This window comes from Bicyclus anynana, chromosome 2, assembly GCF_947172395.1.
Source record: "Bicyclus anynana chromosome 2, ilBicAnyn1.1, whole genome shotgun sequence".
Taxonomy (NCBI): domain Eukaryota; kingdom Metazoa; phylum Arthropoda; class Insecta; order Lepidoptera; family Nymphalidae; genus Bicyclus; species Bicyclus anynana.
In genome coordinates this window covers 15,157,990-15,176,593 of record NC_069084.1, presented here as the reverse complement: position 1 = coordinate 15,176,593, position 18,604 = coordinate 15,157,990, and the positions used below count along the sequence as shown (strand labels likewise).

Below are 18,604 nucleotides of genomic sequence, written 5' to 3'. Positions count from 1 at the left end.
AAGATCATAACTCATAAGAGCGACCCAGCACTCAGCCTATGTAGGCCCCTATGTAAATATCAGTCAGCTTAAAAGTATTCATATCAATGAATAGAGCCAAAGAAAGGTCAAGGTAACACAATCTATATACATGTACTTTTCTCAAAACCTAAGCAATTCGGCTACAAGAGCTAAAAGAAAGTGTTCTCTATTAAAATAGTATCACGGGCCATAAAAATTTATGAACTGAACTGGAAGTAGACGCAAAAACTCTATTCGGGGGACGTTTTCCGAGCCATAAAAATGTCTATTCCTGAATACTTATCATTCATTTCATACGTAATGGTTTCAGAAATTGAATTTCTCGTAGTTATTTTTTATTCATCCAACTGATGTTACCAGTTAACCCCGCCCCGGTTTTCTACAGAATACGAATTAAAAATTAAAATAGTGTAACGTTAAATAGTGACGACCTCCGGTGTGGTATGCGCGGTGGATTTGGTTGTTTGTTTGTTTGTATTGAATAGGCTTAGAAACTACTGAACCGATTTTAAAAATTCTTTCACTGTTGGGACTACACACTTGAGACTGTTGGTTGTTGATACTATCCTTGGGTTTTATATTTTATCACCGTATTCCTATGGAAACAGGAACTACGCGGGTGAAACCGCGCGGCATGGCTAGTATTGTAAAGAGGTAAATTTTGGGAGTTTGTGAGGTTGTATGGAATAATTTCTGGATCTACTACTACTAAATTGTTCTACCAATAAAAGCTGCATGTTCACCGAGCAATATTAATATAGGCTTTTATCCTCGTATTCTCTGTCTCTGGTACAGCAGTTACTATTTCCTTTTGTGACTTTTTAGGGTTCCGTAGCTAAATTGCAAAAACGGAACCCTTATATATTCGTCATGTCTGTCTGTCTGTCTCTCCGTCCGTATGTCACAGCCACTTTTTTCCGAAAATACAAGAGCTATACTGTTCAAACTTGGTGAGTAAATGTATTTCGTGAACCGCATTAAGATTTTCATACAAAAATAGAAAATAAAAAATTTTGGGGGTCCCCATACTTAAAACTGAAACTCTTAATTTTTTTTTCATCAAACGCTGCTAAGGAACCCGTAATGGGCGAGTCCAACTCGCACTTGGCCGCTTTTTTTTTTTAATTCCACCAGACGTGGCGCCAAGCACAGAGAACACTTGTCAACTTAGTCCGCACGAGCTGTACACCCTTGATGTTCTGTCTACGCTTGCAACATAAAAAAAAATTAAATGACAAATTTGACAATACTTAAGTCAATGCCACTTATGTCAAATTGCTGGCAAGCATCGTTTATAAAGTGTTTTCATTTTATTAATAATATTTTCCTTTATTGGTGTATAATTGAGTATTTTGTGTTTTTAGATAATTATTTTTGTTTTTAATTATTCTTTTCGGTTTTCGTCTACTTTTTTATGAAATGTAAGTTTCTAATCTGCCTCATATTTATTCTACTACAGCTGACCGAGCAAACGTTGTTTTGCCCTTATCATTTAGGTATATGAAAACTAGATGTTGGCCGATACCCGGTAATGTACACAAGATTTCATAAAAAATGATTCAACTATTTGGGAGGAGTTTGGGAACAAACAGTATGACAAGAGAATTTAATATATTAACTAGCGGACTAGCGAATCAAGCTTCGTTTTGACATAAGTGCACTTATTCTCTATCCCTACTCTTCCCTTCTATACCTCTACCCCTACCCTACCCCTACCGCTTGACTCTTAAACGTGTGTATGGGAAATAGAAAAGGGTTGTTTTTATGGTTTTCCCGGCATTTATACTAATTTTTCTTACCTTTAAAACCTTCCCTATACCTCCACAAACATTTCAAGATAAGATAAATCCGTTCAGCCGTTCTCGAGTTTTAGCGAGACTAACGAACAGCAATTCATTTATATATATATAGATAAAGATATATATCTGATTAGTAGTTAATATTCTAACCTCTGGGAATGGAAATACTGGCATTCGTCGGTCGCTAGACCCTCGTCGGTTCATCTGCAGGGTACACCACGAGCAGGTGAGGTTGGCAGTTGGGAAGACTGACTGGTACTATGAATATTATTTAAACGGGTACATACCACGATAAAACGACGAGATTTTTAATGTCGATATTGCATGTTGTGTGATAGTTGCATAGATAGTGGTCACGAAGGGACTGAAGTTGCGAGATGCGAAGGTGACATCAGCAGTTAGGGGCAGATCTCGTCGTTTTATCGTGGTATGTACCCGTTTAAATAATTTTCATAATGAACAACCACGAAATAAGTTTAAAATCATGACTAGTACTAGCTTCCCTCTTACAGCCCTAGAAGACCCTAGGATCCCTATCATAAGGAGATAGATAATTTGTTGGTTACTGTTCTAGCTTGTTGTGCCAGTTGTGCTTATGGCAAATTGCAGAGGGCCACAGTTGGTGATGATGAACGTTCTCCGTTCCATGTTCGGGGGGTGCAGCAGCTCGGCGGAGAAGGGGGAGGTCCACGACACGGTGCGACGCGTCTTCGGCAACGAGCTGGTATTGAAAGACAACACTGACAAGCAGAACCAGTTAGTATTGAAAACAAGCAGGCGTTACTTTGCTGTCGGGATGCGAAAGTGCCTGCTTTTGCGATGCTTTCCCATTCCTATAGGACAAAGGTAGCTCCGCTGGGTTTAGTATTCTGGTCTTCTTCTGGTCACACTTGGCCACTAAGGGTTGGCCATTGTATTGTAGTGCTGGTCCCCTCTGGAGTCACTTCAGTCAACCGAGCTCGCTCCAGAAGCTTAGCAGGCCGCCCAGGTCGGCGAAAGCCTCATGAAGTGTTGCTGAGGAGCCAATGTGTGCTGCGCTTTGTTCTCACACCCTGTGTATCTAAGCACATCATATCGGTGTTTCTTCTTCCTCCATGCATGCTCTGCACAGTGGACTGTCGGTTATACCTAGAACTGAAAGTGCCCTGTGATTAGTTCGAATAATAACTGTTTTATTAGTGGTCTGGTGTCAGCGAGTCCCACGTCATACCCGGCCGTAAAATGACAGTTCTGCTTGTCACTCTACGGTCGGGATGCGTAAAAGTATTTGCCCGCGTCAAAAATAAGGCGCTACTTTGCCAAAAATCATTATAAATAGTGTCTTATAAGGCTGAAGGCGTGCCCGCTCATTCTCTAACTTTAATTTAGCTATCTAATATAACTAACATCAAATCAATATCAACCGTATTGTTCGTGTTCCGTAAAGTCCATTGTTAACAAAAATCACTATGTCAACTGGGCAATAACTGGTGAAACGTGCGTAGACTCTACGCCTAGAAAATCCTTTACGCCGTAGAGCTTTCGGATCTGGGCGACGTTGTTGGTTCGATTCGTCTAGTTTTCTTTTCACGGCTAATAATTTTCATCGGACGAATTTTCAGCTTGATCCATCGATTTATTTCATATTGATCTTGAGAATCAGAATAGAAAATCCGAAAAATCAAAATTTACGGTTGTTCTTTTTGTGTTTTGCCAAATAAAATCTCTTTCTTTCTTCTTTCTTTCTTCTAGGAGAGCCAAATATGTGACACACATACAAGAGAACCTTTCAAAGATATTGGATTCAAAAACTGTCCAGAAATCAAAATCAACAAAAAAGCACGCACCAGTGACACCAGATGTAAGTACATATTAATATATAAACGAATTTATTTACCTACCAGTGGCGAAGGATGGAATTTTGATGAAGATACACCGTCCCGTGAAAAAAGGAAATTCATATCGCGTGATTCTCCACAACTCCTCCAAACTCCTATTTCTCATACAATATATTCATAACAACAATGAATATGTATGTATGGATATACAAAAGGTAACCCGGCGCGAATCGGCTTGTATGAACGCTTCACCGCTGATACCTACCTAAAACGAGAAATCGGCTGTAAAATCAAAACATAATAAATCAGTTTGTTATAAAAATTAATAGATTTGAATTCAGTTTGTATGTTTTTATCCGACTGCAGAACGATTTACATGTTTTTGACCATACTATTTTAAAAAATACGAAATTGGTAATTACTTTTGTTTGATACAACAAAATTTGAGGCAGGTATCTTTTTTTTCAGAATACTGATGCTATAGACGAAAGACCCGGCCGTCTAGGACCTAAACTTGTAGTTTTCGATGCATTGACAGGTAATATTATAACTATAAACGAAAGATTCAATGTCATATAAATATTGTCAATTAACATTAATATACAGGCGTACGACTGCGTATAAATAATAATTTCTGTCACAGTATTTATAAGTTATGTCATAATCATGGGCATAGTGACCATTATAGTCATCAAATATTAATAGCTGACTGATGGAAGAACATTATTAATAACCCATATTCGGTTCACGATTGAACGCGAGTATCCTCTCAGAATGCGAGGGGTTAGGCCAATAGTCCACCACGCTGGCCCAATGCGGATTGGCAGACTTCACACACATAAAGTATTGAGAAAATTCTCAGGTATGCAGGTTTCCTCAGGATGTTTTTCCTTCACAAAAAATTTAAAAGTTGTGTGGATGAATGTTACTTTTTTACGCACTACACTAATGGAAGTCCATTGTATGATGATGATGATGATAAAAACTATCGGGTGGGTCGTGCCCACCTAAGAATGGACCTGTGCCCACCCTAGGATCCCGATATGGAATTCTATTATGATACTAATAATAGACTTGATGTCGGGGGCCAGGCCCAACCTAGGAAATAATCCTAGATACGCCAATGATCATAGACCGTAGACAAACTATTTCTATGTTGCTAAGAATTTGCGCTACAGGTACTGGAAGGCTGGTCCTCGTTGGTGACGAGCGAGTGAGCGTGCAGGGTCTGTCCAACTTCGCGACCATCCGGGCGACGGCGTGCGTGTACGCCGGCAAGTGGATATATGAAGTGCAATTGGGCACTAAGGGCATCATGCAGGTCAGATACGTCAATACAAGGCCGGTAACAATGTGGCCCGTTGATTCTCTTCCTACAAACTCTAAAGATAGCATTTCTATCTTGGCGACCGCGCCCTGCGACCGTGACCTGCGACCGTGGCAATGTCAGTGCGTTTATATAGAGCACTAAACAAAAATGGTCGCGCGACGCGGTCTCGGGCTTTGTTTAGTGCTCCATATAAATTCATACTAAGCAGGTCGTGAGGGACGTGATAGCCCAGTGAGAGACGTGATAGCCTAGTGGATATGACCTCTGCCTCCGATTCCGAAGGGTGTGGGTCCGAATCCGGTCCGGGGCATGCACCTCCAACTTTTCAGTTGTGTACATTTTAAGAAATTAAATATCACGTGTCTCAAACGGTGAAGGAAAACATCGTGAGGAAACCTGCACGCCAGAGAATTTCTTAATTCTCTGCGTGTGTGAAGTCTGCCAATCCGCATTGGGTCAGCGTGGAGGACTATTGGCATAACCCCTCTCATTCTGAGAGGAGACTCGGGCTCAGCCGTGAGCCGTATATGGGTTGATAACGACGAGTGGGTCGTGCGACCCGGTCGCGGTCGCAGGTCGTGGTCGCAAGTCGCGGTCACCAAGATCGGAATCGGAACCTTTACGCTTTAAAAACTAAAAAATGTGTGGCAATGAAAGATCCAATCGATAACTTGTTCAGTTCAGTTGTAGAAAGAGAAACGACACGCCACATTACACATATGGGCTACAAGCCCATAACCTGTCACTGGTCATGATGTCATGCTTATATGATACTAGTACGTAAAGAGCTCTATTCTTCGAGTGTAAACGACGTTCTGAAAAGGGGTCAATGAGAAAAAATATTTTCAATTATCAAATTCATTCATGCAACCTTTATTCATCAAAACAAGTCAGTGTACCTAAAATGGCCGCTCTCAGTTAGATACACCGAACGCACTGTTCACCCAATTAACCCCGTACCGGTAGAGCTAATTGGACGGGAGGGGAGTAATTGAGATGAGGTCGGCCGTACTCTGGCGGCTGACGGTGAAATATTGACGCTGACATACTTCGATACCTATTAAATAGTTAAAGGTTTGAACATTGTAGCAAAAGGAGATGGTCCAAAATTGTATGGAGCCCAGGATCAGTCATTGTACCCTGGGGGAAATAAAAGAAGATATTATTTTTAACTATTTTTGATTTTGATTTTGATTGACAAATCTACGAATTTACTTTAATTCTTTCGAAATAATATATATTCATTCTCTCCCAAGAAATGCAACACTTTAACGTGTAATAATCACGGATTGATGACGTTTTCAATGCAGTAGTCGATTTGACGTTTGCTGTCAATTGTCATGCCATAGTCGTTTTAAGGGCGCCATCTTGTTATAACTCAAAAACTTGGGTTTTAATTTTATTTATTTCTTTTTATTTAGTTAGATTTATTCACTTAATTAGATTTTAATAAAATCCTTATATTTATTAAATTTTAATGATACGGGGTACAAGAGTGGACCTGAAATGGACCATCTCCTTTTTCATTTAGTAAAGCGTAGCGAGCTCAGTGTAGTGAGAGAGATGGCTTAACGGATCGAGTGGGAGAGAATCGCAAAGTCGATTGCGCATGGCGACGCGTCGCCACACCGTACATGCATATAGACTGTATATATACCATCATATAGCGTAGCGACGCGTCGCCACGGCATGCGTCGCCACGCCAGAAATCGGTTTTACGTGCGACTATAATAGATGTTTCACATCAATAATTTGTACAGATTTCTTTTGAGTCAGTCAATCAGTCATTTATGATGTAATTATACGGTCAATCATTATTAATTTTAGCCTTTTTATAGCCTACTGCAGGACGCAGAGGCCTTATCACAAGCTCTTAAATAACCTCGTTATTGATACAAGCTGGGAGGAGGGTAGTTCATCAAAAGTTATTACTAACCAAATGTTTTTTTACTGATGTGGCCGCAAAGTTTGATTTTAGGAGAATGAATTGTATCATCTATGATAAAGACTGTTAGGATAAAAATATTTATTTAGTTAGAAGAATAGGTAATTACAAAAAATTTAATGTGATGAATGACATCTCACCATAGTTTTCCTTAAACAAGTTAATTGAAAATGAATAATAAATTACGTCAATTTCAAAATGAATAATAATATCACAAGTGAAATGATTTACAATATGAAATCTTGAATTTTCGCGGAACCCGCTAAAGTACCGCTGATCTAAACTAATCTTCTGTCCTAGATCGGCTGGTGCACTTCATCATGTCAATTCTCCGTGGACACAGGAGTGGGAGACACGGCTCACTCATACGCGTACGACGGAGGCAGGATTCGGAGATGGAACGTTGCCACCTCGCCGTACGGTCAGGCGTGGCTGCCCGGTGACGTCATCGGCTCCTGCATCGACATGGATAAGGGTACCTTGGAGTATTACCGGTAATCTATACTTCTATAGTAATGTTATATAGAGGTAAAGTTTAATTTAATTATTAAGGGGTAATCTCCGGAAATACTGAACCGTTTTTGAAAATTCTTTTACCAATCGAAAGCCACGTTTCTTGTGAGTTTCCTGTGGTATCTTTTACCCCCGTATTCTAACGGGAACTACGCGGGTGAAACGTCGTGGCGTCTGTTAGTCCTTGAATAAAATTATTTATCTTTCTCAGCTTATTTTAATGAAAGGTAACAGGGGAGGAATTTACGCGAAATATAAGCGCACGCTTCTCCAATGCTGGTAGGTAGGTAGGTATAGAATAATAATGTTTGAATTTCTAACAATTACTATCAAATAACAGATAATGCTCGATACCGTTAACGTGGTCCCCGGGGTACGGGAGTACCCCATCAATTTCCTTCCAGACTGGGAATTTGATACTGTAAATTTATTGAAAGAATGAAAAGTTCAAAGGTCAATTAATTAAAGGAAAATAATTGACCTTTGAAATTTTCAATAATAGAAACGGAACGAAACAAAATTATCAATTATGCATTACAGTTCGTTACAAATGCAATGGTAAGTAATTTATTAATACAGTTTTAACAAAAATGTAATCCTCCTTTATTATGCTCAATATTTGTTAAGATAAGCATTTTTATAAATCGCCATTTTGTTTCTAGAAACGGCCAATCTCTCGGCGTAGCATTCAGTCAAGTCACACGCGGCTCCGGTCTTGCCTACTTCCCAGCTGTTTCACTAGCCATGCAAGAACACCTTTACGCGAATTTCGGACATTTACCATTTATGTAAGTGACGAACACAGTTATTGGAACTAATGGACGTTGGGGTCCTTCGGTGTAGAAATTACTGCATTGAAGAGACCCTTGAAGATTGAACTTCAATGGTGTTTCTCATAGGATTACCACGAAACAAAGTGTCTGGTGACGTCTCGTAATTACGCTCACGAAAATATATAACAATGATTATACTTCATAATTGGATGGTAGTGATCCTGAAACTTTCTGCCTTTGTTACCTACCATTTACGTATGGAGCATGGACTGACAGATTTTCTGCTAATTGTTTGGGTCTCATTCACACATTTCAGGTAGGCTTTCGGAAAGTGAAGTTTGCTGTAGTGACCGTACCGATACGTGTTGTATACGTGTACACGATCAATAACAAAAACTCCTTTTAACCGACTTCAAAAAAAGGAGAAGGTTCTCAATTCGACGCGTATGTTTTTTCCGCCTTCAAATTACTCAGGAGGTAGCACATACGATGTTATTTTTCGCTTTTTAGTTTGTTTTTGTGATTTTGGAGTCGGTTGAATTATTGCAAAAAAGATTTCATTGGAAGTATAAATATAAAAATTCATTACTTCAATTAGGCCGTCAATTTGTATGATTTAATGTGGTAATTAAGTCGAAAACTTGAAATTAAAGTTACGAGGGTTCCAAGCGCTTGGTCCGAGAAGAGCGCTCAGCAACTCTTATTTATTTTTTTGTTTACCACTATATTACCTATTTATCTAGAACTAAGTACACAACAGTTCAACACCATTTAGAGGTTAATAAAAGTAATTTTCAGCTTCCCGGTAGAAGGATACGCGCCAATCCAAGCAGCGCCCATTCGGGAGTGTCTGCGAGCGAATATACTGTTGAAGTCACTCGATGCACTCATCGACGAGCTGGAAAAAGTATCTGATGTCAAACCATCAGTCACTGCTAAAAATAGTAAGGTACATCTTACTAATACTATAAACTATAAACAAGGAAGTTTGTAAAGATAGATGCTTGTTACTCTTAACTAGATATAGGGGGCTATTAGATATACTCGTAGGAAAGATCCTCGTATGGGGGAATTATAAGACACTAGCTGACGCCGCGTGGTTTCACCCGCGTGGTTCTCGTTCCCGTAAGAATACGGTGATAAAATATAGCCCATAGCCTTCCGCGATAAATGGGCTATCTAACACTGAAATAATTTTTCAAATCGGACCAGTAGTTCCTGAGATTAGCGCGTTCAATCAAACAAACAAACTCTTCAGCTTTATAATATTAGTATAGATAGGGCTTAGAAAAGATCCATTGATTACGTAAGATTTTTAACTCCCACCTCTAAATTACGAGAGGCTTTTCAACCATTTGTAGTTTAACAATGACAAAAGCTTTTTAGTCATACATAAGTTAAAATAACAGGTCTTAAATACTTTATTTTAAATCAATTTCTTGCAACTTTGTGATGTTTTAGGAGCGTTTTGCGTAATATTTGTCGAGACCCCATGAGTCAGTGACCTCATAACTACCTACTTACAACATGTTATGTTACCTACGGACAATTTTTATTCACAATATTACATAAAAGGTGAATAAAGAAACATTTTTTTTATTCTACAGGCAAAATCTGAAACATCGAAGGGTGAAGAGGAAATACCCCTGCGTATCGACAGTACAACTTCCTACTACAGTCCCAAAGGCTCGCCGTACAATATAGACACACAGAGCGTTGAAGCCAAAAAGATGTCGAATAGGGTAAATCCGTTTCTAATATTACAAAATTTCATCAACATAATAAACGATGGACGTTGGGGTCGCACTACAAAGCGCACTGTTGGTCAACCTCCCACCAGGTGGACTGACGACAACAAACGAGTCGCAGGGATTCGCTAGATGCAAGTGACTCAGTATCGTGATGTTTGGAAGTCCCTACAAAAGGCCTATGATGATTATGATGATGATCTTCATAAAGCCTACAGTTCAGGAAGAGATACGAGTAAAGAAGTACAAAATGCAACATCGGAAAACATTGCTAAAACATCCAAATCCACTATGGGCTGTTGACTAATGGAAGAGTCCCGTTAGCCAACCCGCATTGGGACACGTGAAAAACGTGGTGGATCTATGCTCCATGCCCTTTTTCTTATAAGGGAGGGGGGCCCGGCCTTCTACTGGACCATTAAATAAGCTGATAAAGGGTCAAAAGGTTAAAACTGGCAGACGTACCAGTAACAGACTCAATGCAGAGCTGCGAACATTGGTCCCCAAGTCTGCCGACGTCATTTAATCGTGACAACAAACTGCTTAAACGGAATGCCATCGCCTGATTGCAGATCAAACCTAAAAAACATGACAAAGCAAATAAATCAAAATTATTAAATGTTAGATAGTAAAAATAAAAGTAGTAATCCAATCTATATTTTTAATACATTTTAGTTGTTGGTCCATTTTTTCAGGCTTTCCTAATGTCCATCTCAAGATTGGTAGTGGAAGAGTTACGACCAGTGTTGAAGTCCTCGTATGTCGTAGTTTCAGAATTACTGCCTAGATTTAAAGAAATTTTGGGACTGAAAGCCAAAGGTCAACGACCGGACGCAATTAGTGCTGAGTTTTATCAGAAATCAAGAGATCAGAATTTCGTAAGATGTCGATATTTTCATTTTCTTAACAGTTTGAATGTTGAAATTTTAAACTAATCTGAACTGAAAAATAAAATATTATAAAAAAGCCCGACTGCTTAAAAGTAGTGAATTAAAAAGAAAAAAACAAGTATCACAATTAGATCTATATACAATTCTAACTACATACTTTATGATGCCATATGCTGTGACAGACGCTTAGGTAATTATTTGCCCGCAGCTAAAAAAGTACTTGTTTGTCCTGCAGCATCTTATGTAGACTGAAGCACAGTAAACATATGTACAAGCTGGAGTTAGAATTTTATCTAGATCTAATTGTGATATTTGTTTTTAATATGCGATAAATCGCTCTAAAGCTCATACAAAAACATAGTAAAGATAAAATTTTCAGCGCGGACTGGCGCATAAGATGTTAACGCAACCGAAATCCCGCATATCATGTCTTTTGAATTTACTTTGGATATTTCTAGAGGAGGCGGCGTTGTGTGATATACTGGAACATTGTGTCGTTAGAGAATGTCTGCTCTACGATTTAGTGCCGCTGGTAAGAATCTGTAGTTTGAATGAAGCTTTTAGTGTCCCACAATCGTAGACAGAGAAGTTAATAGACAGAAAGCATCCTTCGCATTTCCTCAAAAAAGAGAGCAGCTTATGTATGAACTCTGTAAGAAAATGAGACTATAGTATAGGTGATACGATATTTAGCATCATGACTCTTCAGATACATTGCATAACGATAGTCCAATCAACCTGATGTAAATTATAAGTAACCTAAAGCTTAAAATTTATACTAATATTATAAAGCTGAAAAGTTTGTTTGTTTGTTTGAACGCGCTAATCTCAGAAACTACTAGTCCGATTTGAAAAATTCTTTCAGTTTTAGATAGCCCATTTATCAAGGAATGCTTTTGGCTATATATTATCCCCGTAGTCTTACGGAAACGCGAACCATGCGGATTAAACCACGCGGCGTCTGCTATTAGACTAATAAAATTATTCAGTGTACTGTTTTGTATTGTCAAGATCGTAAACCTATCTTTTAATTTACAACAGACACCAGTCTATTGACTGTTCTTCTCGACGCCTACAATTCATTAATTATTTGTTGTCAGTTTGGAATTTTTATAATCACTGCTATTTTTTAACAGGACATGAACTTTAATCAACAAATAGAGGGATTGTACGTTTTGTGCGGCCTGATGCAACATCGAGAAACGAGGCACTATCTTGTCAAATATGTGTTTTTTAATAAAATCACGTAAGCATCAACATATTTTAACAAATTATTTAACTGGTGTCTTGAATCTAATGTAAATACATCAATGTTCGGACTAATGACACCAAGCAAGTAACAGGCGCCTCTCTATGCTGGCGGCTCATATGAACGTGGTGTTTAAAAATTGTTACAAGAAACCTATGTCCGGCTGTAGACTGTTTCAAGTTGGGTTTTGTAAGGTTTTGAAATTAGACGCTGTTAAGATTTAATCTTTAAATTTTAAAATTAATTGTACGAGAAAGGCTAGTGCCTGCAAGGAGATGATAATGATGGTAATCTGTCAAAAGATCATTAAAGATGATAATCGAAGAATTCGATATTATGCAATAACTAACCGCAAACCTTGCATTATGATAATAATGATGATGAATGTAAATACACGACAAATAATGAATATACAGCTAAAGATATATACGTTAAAGATTGAATCAATAATTTTGATAAATATGAAACACGGCTAAAACTCTCGTGATACAACGTCGGAGTATGCCTGACTAGTTTCGAATCCATACGGGGCCCTTAGTCATGAGTTGGTTCTTGCAACGTGATACGATCCTGACTGTGACGCTGCGGCGCACGCCGCCGCTCGCAGCGCGCGTTGCGAGAGGTGCTGAGGGGAGTTGACCGATGTTGTATGACGTGAGTTTTAGCCGTGTTTCATTCAATTAATATGGATATACACTCACGATATTTTTAATTCTAAAATAATTTAGATTTGACAACTTCTTGAACGTCAAGTGCCCCGATGACAACGTTTTACGTTCAGTAATACGAAAACCATGGTGGCAGCGTCCGACATCAGTACAAGGAGAGACTGATCCTATGATTGCTGGTAAGTTGATTGAATATACTGATCTAAGAATAGACAAAAATAAAATGAAATATAAATATCATTGCCTTTTAGAAATGGCGGAAAAGGGAACTATCCAGCAAGCCACATTTGCACCAAATACCACAGGTTAATAACATTAATGATAATAATTATTTCCTATAATCATTACGCCTATAAAATGGCTTTGCTACGTTTCAGAAAAAATGTCCAAACTACAGTCAACTATCGACAGTGACAGCAAATTAGAAGCCCAGTACAGGGACGATTGTAACAAAATAACACAATCAATCGCGCCATTAGAAAGAATACAGGTAAATGTCTTGTAATCTGAGAATTTCTTGAAATCTCGTGAAAACAGTTCAGATAGGCGTCCACATATCCCATAAGTATACGCATCGCATTAGACGGATTTTTAATTTTATAGTAGATTCGTGAGATTCATACGATGCGGATCAATGGACTTTTAAAGTATACTAAGATTCGTTTGATGAGATGCGTCTAATACTTACGATGCGAATATGGACGCCTACCATTAGTCTACACCATAACCATTTTGATAATCATATTATGCTGAAACTTTACAAGACAATACAAAATAAAGAAGAAGTTCTAAGAATATTTCGTCAATGTCATTTCTTAAAATTTTATTTCACAGATGGAATTTCTCCTAATGCTACTCGACAATTCAGATGGTACAAATATGGTGCCATCAACCAGAAAAATATTTTTGGAAAAATTTAGGAGATACATTATGGACAACTGCATATTGGATATGGTAAATTATCCAGCTAATTTTGTAGATTCAGAATTTAAATGTGACTTCGTCGTTAAATATTATAGAGAATCAACGGAGAAACGTACATACGTAGAGAAATTTTCGTCTTCATGACGTTGTCGCTTGTATTTCTGCGGAAAAATTAAAATAAATCAAATTCAAATTTAAATTTGTTTATTTCAAGTTGGCTTAGTTTATTAGTACTTTTGAAGCATCAGGTCCGATTATTTGTACAGATTTTACAGCTGGTTCTTACTCTTCATTATGCAATTCCATTCGTTTCTGTTTTGAGCTAGAAAAATTACATTTTGCGTGCTATTTTTTGTGAGAATACCAAACGAATCGCTAATTCAAGACTATTTTTTTTTTATATTACAGAGGTTATTTAGTGTCTCCCGAAACTCACCAGCTATATCTTGGTGCTGTCATGCACGACTACTCACAGCCGTAATGCATCTGTGGAACGAGAATCCATTAGAACATCCGTTAGTAATATTTTAGTAGTAGTCTACATCTGCGATGGACCCTCTAACTAAGAACTTATTGGCAATTAGAGGTCATACTCGGGCCTCATAGGAGCTTTCCAACCATCTCTTGGTGATGTCGACACGCAGTATTGCATCTATTTAAAAATCCATAAGAACGCTCGTTAACAACATTTTTAGAAGACTCCAGATACGGATTATAAAAATAAGAAAACCAATGGCGAGCAAAGGTTATGATTCACAATATTTGTCAGGACAATGGCATTAACAAATCAAACTGTAACCAAAATAAGAGCCTAGAATGGCGGAGAATGACTTTGAGTGGAGTCACGCACTAGTGAACGTTGTGTGTAGGGCTAAGGACGTCCTTTACGGTTAACCAACAATCCCCTTTTCCACTCAAGTCACTCTCCCTGCCTATTTCAAGTACACCTCTCTAAATCCATTCTCTTTACGAAACAAGTCGCGCCACCAGACCACCATGGCTTAAAGAAAAATACGTAGATAATAACAAAATAAATAGTTAAAATGAATTATGTATAGCTGGAATGCATATTTTTCAGGCAAACTATTCCCCATATTCCCGCAAAGACGTTCATTGATGGTGAATTGGATTTCTACAACGTTGACCGCCTCGGAGGCGTGCTACCATTCCTTGTAAGGACTTTGCGGTTAGTTATATCTAATACTAATTAAGAAGCAACCATTGATATGTGTGAAAGTATTAAAGTACCATACCACCATACTTGCAAATTAATTTCAGACAGGATTTGATAAACGTCCTTGGTGAAGATAACATGTTTATACAAAGCTTCGAACCGAACTATAATAGAGCGGGAGGCATCGACACAGGTATGAATTTTACATCATTTGACAATAATACCTCAAAAATGTCTTGAAGTAATAGGAGCATACGAATATTAATAACGAGATAACATAATTAGTTGTTCGCAATGTAGCTTGGTGAGTGTGCTCAGGTGCTTTACCATCTAGTTCCTCCTTCTTCTGTCTTCCACAGAACATCAAGACGTCGCGAACGGTGGCATCCATATATTGTGGATGTCCAGGCAACTCGTTGGAAACGATTTTCATCCACATTTCTGTTTCTAATTCGTACAGCAAAAATTTGGAATGTCCTTCCGGCGTTTGTGTTTCCTGACACTTATAATTTAGACACCTTCAAAGTAAGAGTGAATAGGCATCTTCTTGGTAGCGCGCTCCAACTTAATTGTAGTGAAGCGCTAGGCTATATAGCATAAAAAAAGTTACTTTAGCCATATCAGTGACGCTGACTAAACACTACGCAATGAAAGCAATACATTTCTTGTTAAACACGGCACACTCCAGAAGTTATCAAACGTAGGGCGCAATGTAGTTGAAAGTTACAATACAGTTGCATATATTACGTTAACTTTAAATTTCGGTGATGTATATCTTCTAAGTGACGAGATTATCGTGTCACTGAGATTTATATGGATGCGGCGATTTTGAAGTTTGATAGATTTTGTGTATGTAAGAATCATTTATCTTAAAACAGGTGTAAGTGACATGGCAGCCGGCTCACCAGGTCTTGCGACTCTACCTCAAGTAATATCTTCAATCGCGAGGTTTATGCATCAACCGATGCCACCTATACCTAACAGGTACATTTACTTTAGGTTATGAGGTTTATTAAAATCATTATCAACCTATTTCAACTAGCCAAGCCTCCATCGTTATTAAAAAAGGATAATTTTAAGCTTAAATCCACCAAGCGCAAGCTATACCAATTTTGCCGAACTTGAGAAATGTTTGTTTGACGACGATGTTACTTTGACAATCAATATCAAGTAATATTCATATCCCAATGATGTTAGAAGAAAAAAGAGGTAGATAGGTTTCATAAACCACATTCGATGTTTATAACTGTGGCACACAAAAATTATTTCAGCAGCGTTGTCAACGGCGCGATGACAGTGCGGCGACTGAGCTCAGGTTTGCTAATTGGCATAGTTTTAACTTGCCACCTGCGGTCCACGTATAACCTATCTACCTCTTTTTTTCTTCAAACATCATTGTCATATCCCGACAAAGTGCTCGCCGAGGGATAGGAATGTATAATATGTTTTTAAACTCCAGATTTTTACTAAAAATTTTTTTGAGGAAAAAATAACTCAATCATAAAACTCGATTTCAGGACATTATGACCAGAAATCAATTTAATAATGAAAGTAAATAATCTAAGATTACAAGAAGAGGAAGTTTTGTATGTTCGAATGATTGAGAAACATAAAGATGTTTGAGAAACTTCTACTAATAATGATGATTCCAGAACAATTGGTGAAACAGCGCTGGCGTTGAAAGGGACAAGGTCTATGATGCCTGGTGCTGGGCCCATCGATGACAGAAATGCGTACCTAAGGTTACTGGATGGACTACTTGCGTTGTACCACGGAGCAGCGATAAAGCATTCAGAGAGAGTAATTACAAACCTATTATACACTTGTAAACGACGCGAATTAACATTATTTATTAGCCATTTAATGTTGTTGTATTTATCTGAGTATAAATAAATGGTGAAATGGAACGCGTGTGGTGACAGCAAACGTCACTTAATGTTAGAAAAATCAAAACGTCACTCGTTGACAACAAATTTGAAAACCAACGACTCTTCCTCCACCCGAGCAACGGTCACCACACACGTCTCCAAAGAAATAAGCCAATTTTACCAAAAGCTGTGTTTTTATTGAGCCTGGCCTTTACAACACTTTTCACAGCCAATTAACTACTTTTGGAACGTTTTCACCTTTTTAATTAACGTTCTGTAATGTAACGAATGACATACTAATGTAAAAACATGTCATTAGTATTAGTTTGTCATTCTACAGTACGATTCTCTACAGGTCAATTTCTACATATTTAAAAAAAAGGAGGCGTATGTTTTTTTTTCAATGTTTGTTACCTCATAACTTCGTCATTTATATACAAAATTTTGAAAATTACTTTTATTTTGAAAGAGTTTTAGATTGGTCCCATTTTATTTTCATGAATCACCCCATTTTATATTTGTGTCAAAAACAAAATAACTGAAATACGTCTTTGAAGTCGGTTCCATTTTTATTTTAAAAATATTATATTTACGAACCGTAGACAGTAACAACTGGAATGGCATAATATTTAATTACTTATTTAAATTTCAGCTTTGTGAACTTCGTGATAACCAACTCGACTTAGCGGACTGCCTCCATGACATAGAACATCGAATATTAATAGTGACACAAGAACTTCAAGCTCTCTCTGGTCGCCAATTTATTTTATATTTTTATCGAAATTATTAACTTTACTTAATAATAACGATAAACTTCAATCAATAGGTTTAGCTGACACAGAAGAGGGTCAAACGAAAACGGAACTTTTTAAAGTGATGCTCAAGGAATTAGACCGATCCAAAAGTGTATACGAGGTACATTTTGAATATTGAAGCCAATGATAATTTTATACTATAGATCGGTTACGTCCTTACAAAATCACCGCAAAAAGTGATCCGATTACAAAACTGAGCGCACATATGCACAATTTTGTCTTTAATTCCATTATATATTTATGTATATTTAGTTTTTACACTTCCTGAACATCAACTCGACATTGTAGACGATATTTAGGTATTACTAGCGGACGCCCGCGACTTTGTTCGCTTGGAAATAAGTTTTTTCAAATCCCGCGGGAACCATGGATTTTTCCGGGATAAAAAGTAGCGTATGTGTTAATCCAGAGTAAAATTTCCATTCCAAATTTCAGCCAAATCGCTTCAGTAGCCGCTTATTTCCAACCTCGTCAGTAATTATTTTGTTCAACGCGAATTTATGATATTTATAATGTATTTAAAATATTTTAACTGACTCGTTGGTTCAGTGGTTAGTCGGTAAGATCCTGAGTTTAATTCCTTGATGGCTATGAAATATTGCGTTTTCCTTTCTTCTATATTACTTACATTTCCTGACTCTTAGATCACGTTTGTTACTAAAACCCGATAATTATTTAGCGAGATATAGAGCTAGTCTGAGGTATTTTATTCAATGAAAAGTTAGCCCTTAACAACTATATCACTCGATGATAAGTGACCATGCATTCTAAGGTACAAGACAAGTTCATTCTACCAATCCGTCTTTCTACGCGGCATCGTACCAAAACGCTAAATCTCTTGGCGGTAATAACTGCGCCAGAGAGGTCGTCAAAACATTCAGAGGTCTTTTTGTTCTTTTCAAGTTAGCCCTTGACTACAATCTCATCTGATGGTAAGTGATGATGCAACATAGATTGCATCATTGATTGCTTGAAGTGATGATGCAATCTAAGATGGAAGCAGAATAACTTGTTAGGAGTAGGATGAAAATCCACACCCCTTTTCCACACTACATCGCACCGGAATGCTA

The 18,604-nt window shown here is 37.8% G+C and overlaps 1 protein-coding gene across 1 annotated transcript in view; it reads left to right on the top strand.

Moving 5' to 3' along the window:
- The first annotated feature begins 2,402 nt into the window (after window positions 1-2,402).
- The window catches only part of LOC112045499 (E3 ubiquitin-protein ligase RNF123-like), a 32,359-nt gene continuing 16,157 nt past the window's right edge, over window positions 2,403-18,604 (top strand). Inside the window, exons 1-22 of the mRNA XM_024081684.2 lie at window positions 2,403-2,576; window positions 3,552-3,660; window positions 4,106-4,175; window positions 4,816-4,958; window positions 7,213-7,406; window positions 8,088-8,213; window positions 8,997-9,147; window positions 9,806-9,940; window positions 10,642-10,824; window positions 11,216-11,368; window positions 11,973-12,082; window positions 12,814-12,932; window positions 13,005-13,058; window positions 13,131-13,243; window positions 13,588-13,707; window positions 14,086-14,192; window positions 14,756-14,863; window positions 14,956-15,044; window positions 15,730-15,835; window positions 16,504-16,651; window positions 17,372-17,471; window positions 17,546-17,634. Of these exons, the coding sequence (XP_023937452.2) occupies window positions 2,416-2,576; window positions 3,552-3,660; window positions 4,106-4,175; window positions 4,816-4,958; window positions 7,213-7,406; window positions 8,088-8,213; window positions 8,997-9,147; window positions 9,806-9,940; window positions 10,642-10,824; window positions 11,216-11,368; window positions 11,973-12,082; window positions 12,814-12,932; window positions 13,005-13,058; window positions 13,131-13,243; window positions 13,588-13,707; window positions 14,086-14,192; window positions 14,756-14,863; window positions 14,956-15,044; window positions 15,730-15,835; window positions 16,504-16,651; window positions 17,372-17,471; window positions 17,546-17,634 (2,688 nt within the window). The 5' untranslated portion in view covers window positions 2,403-2,415. The remainder of the gene's footprint in view (window positions 2,577-3,551; window positions 3,661-4,105; window positions 4,176-4,815; window positions 4,959-7,212; window positions 7,407-8,087; window positions 8,214-8,996; window positions 9,148-9,805; window positions 9,941-10,641; window positions 10,825-11,215; window positions 11,369-11,972; window positions 12,083-12,813; window positions 12,933-13,004; window positions 13,059-13,130; window positions 13,244-13,587; window positions 13,708-14,085; window positions 14,193-14,755; window positions 14,864-14,955; window positions 15,045-15,729; window positions 15,836-16,503; window positions 16,652-17,371; window positions 17,472-17,545; window positions 17,635-18,604) is intronic.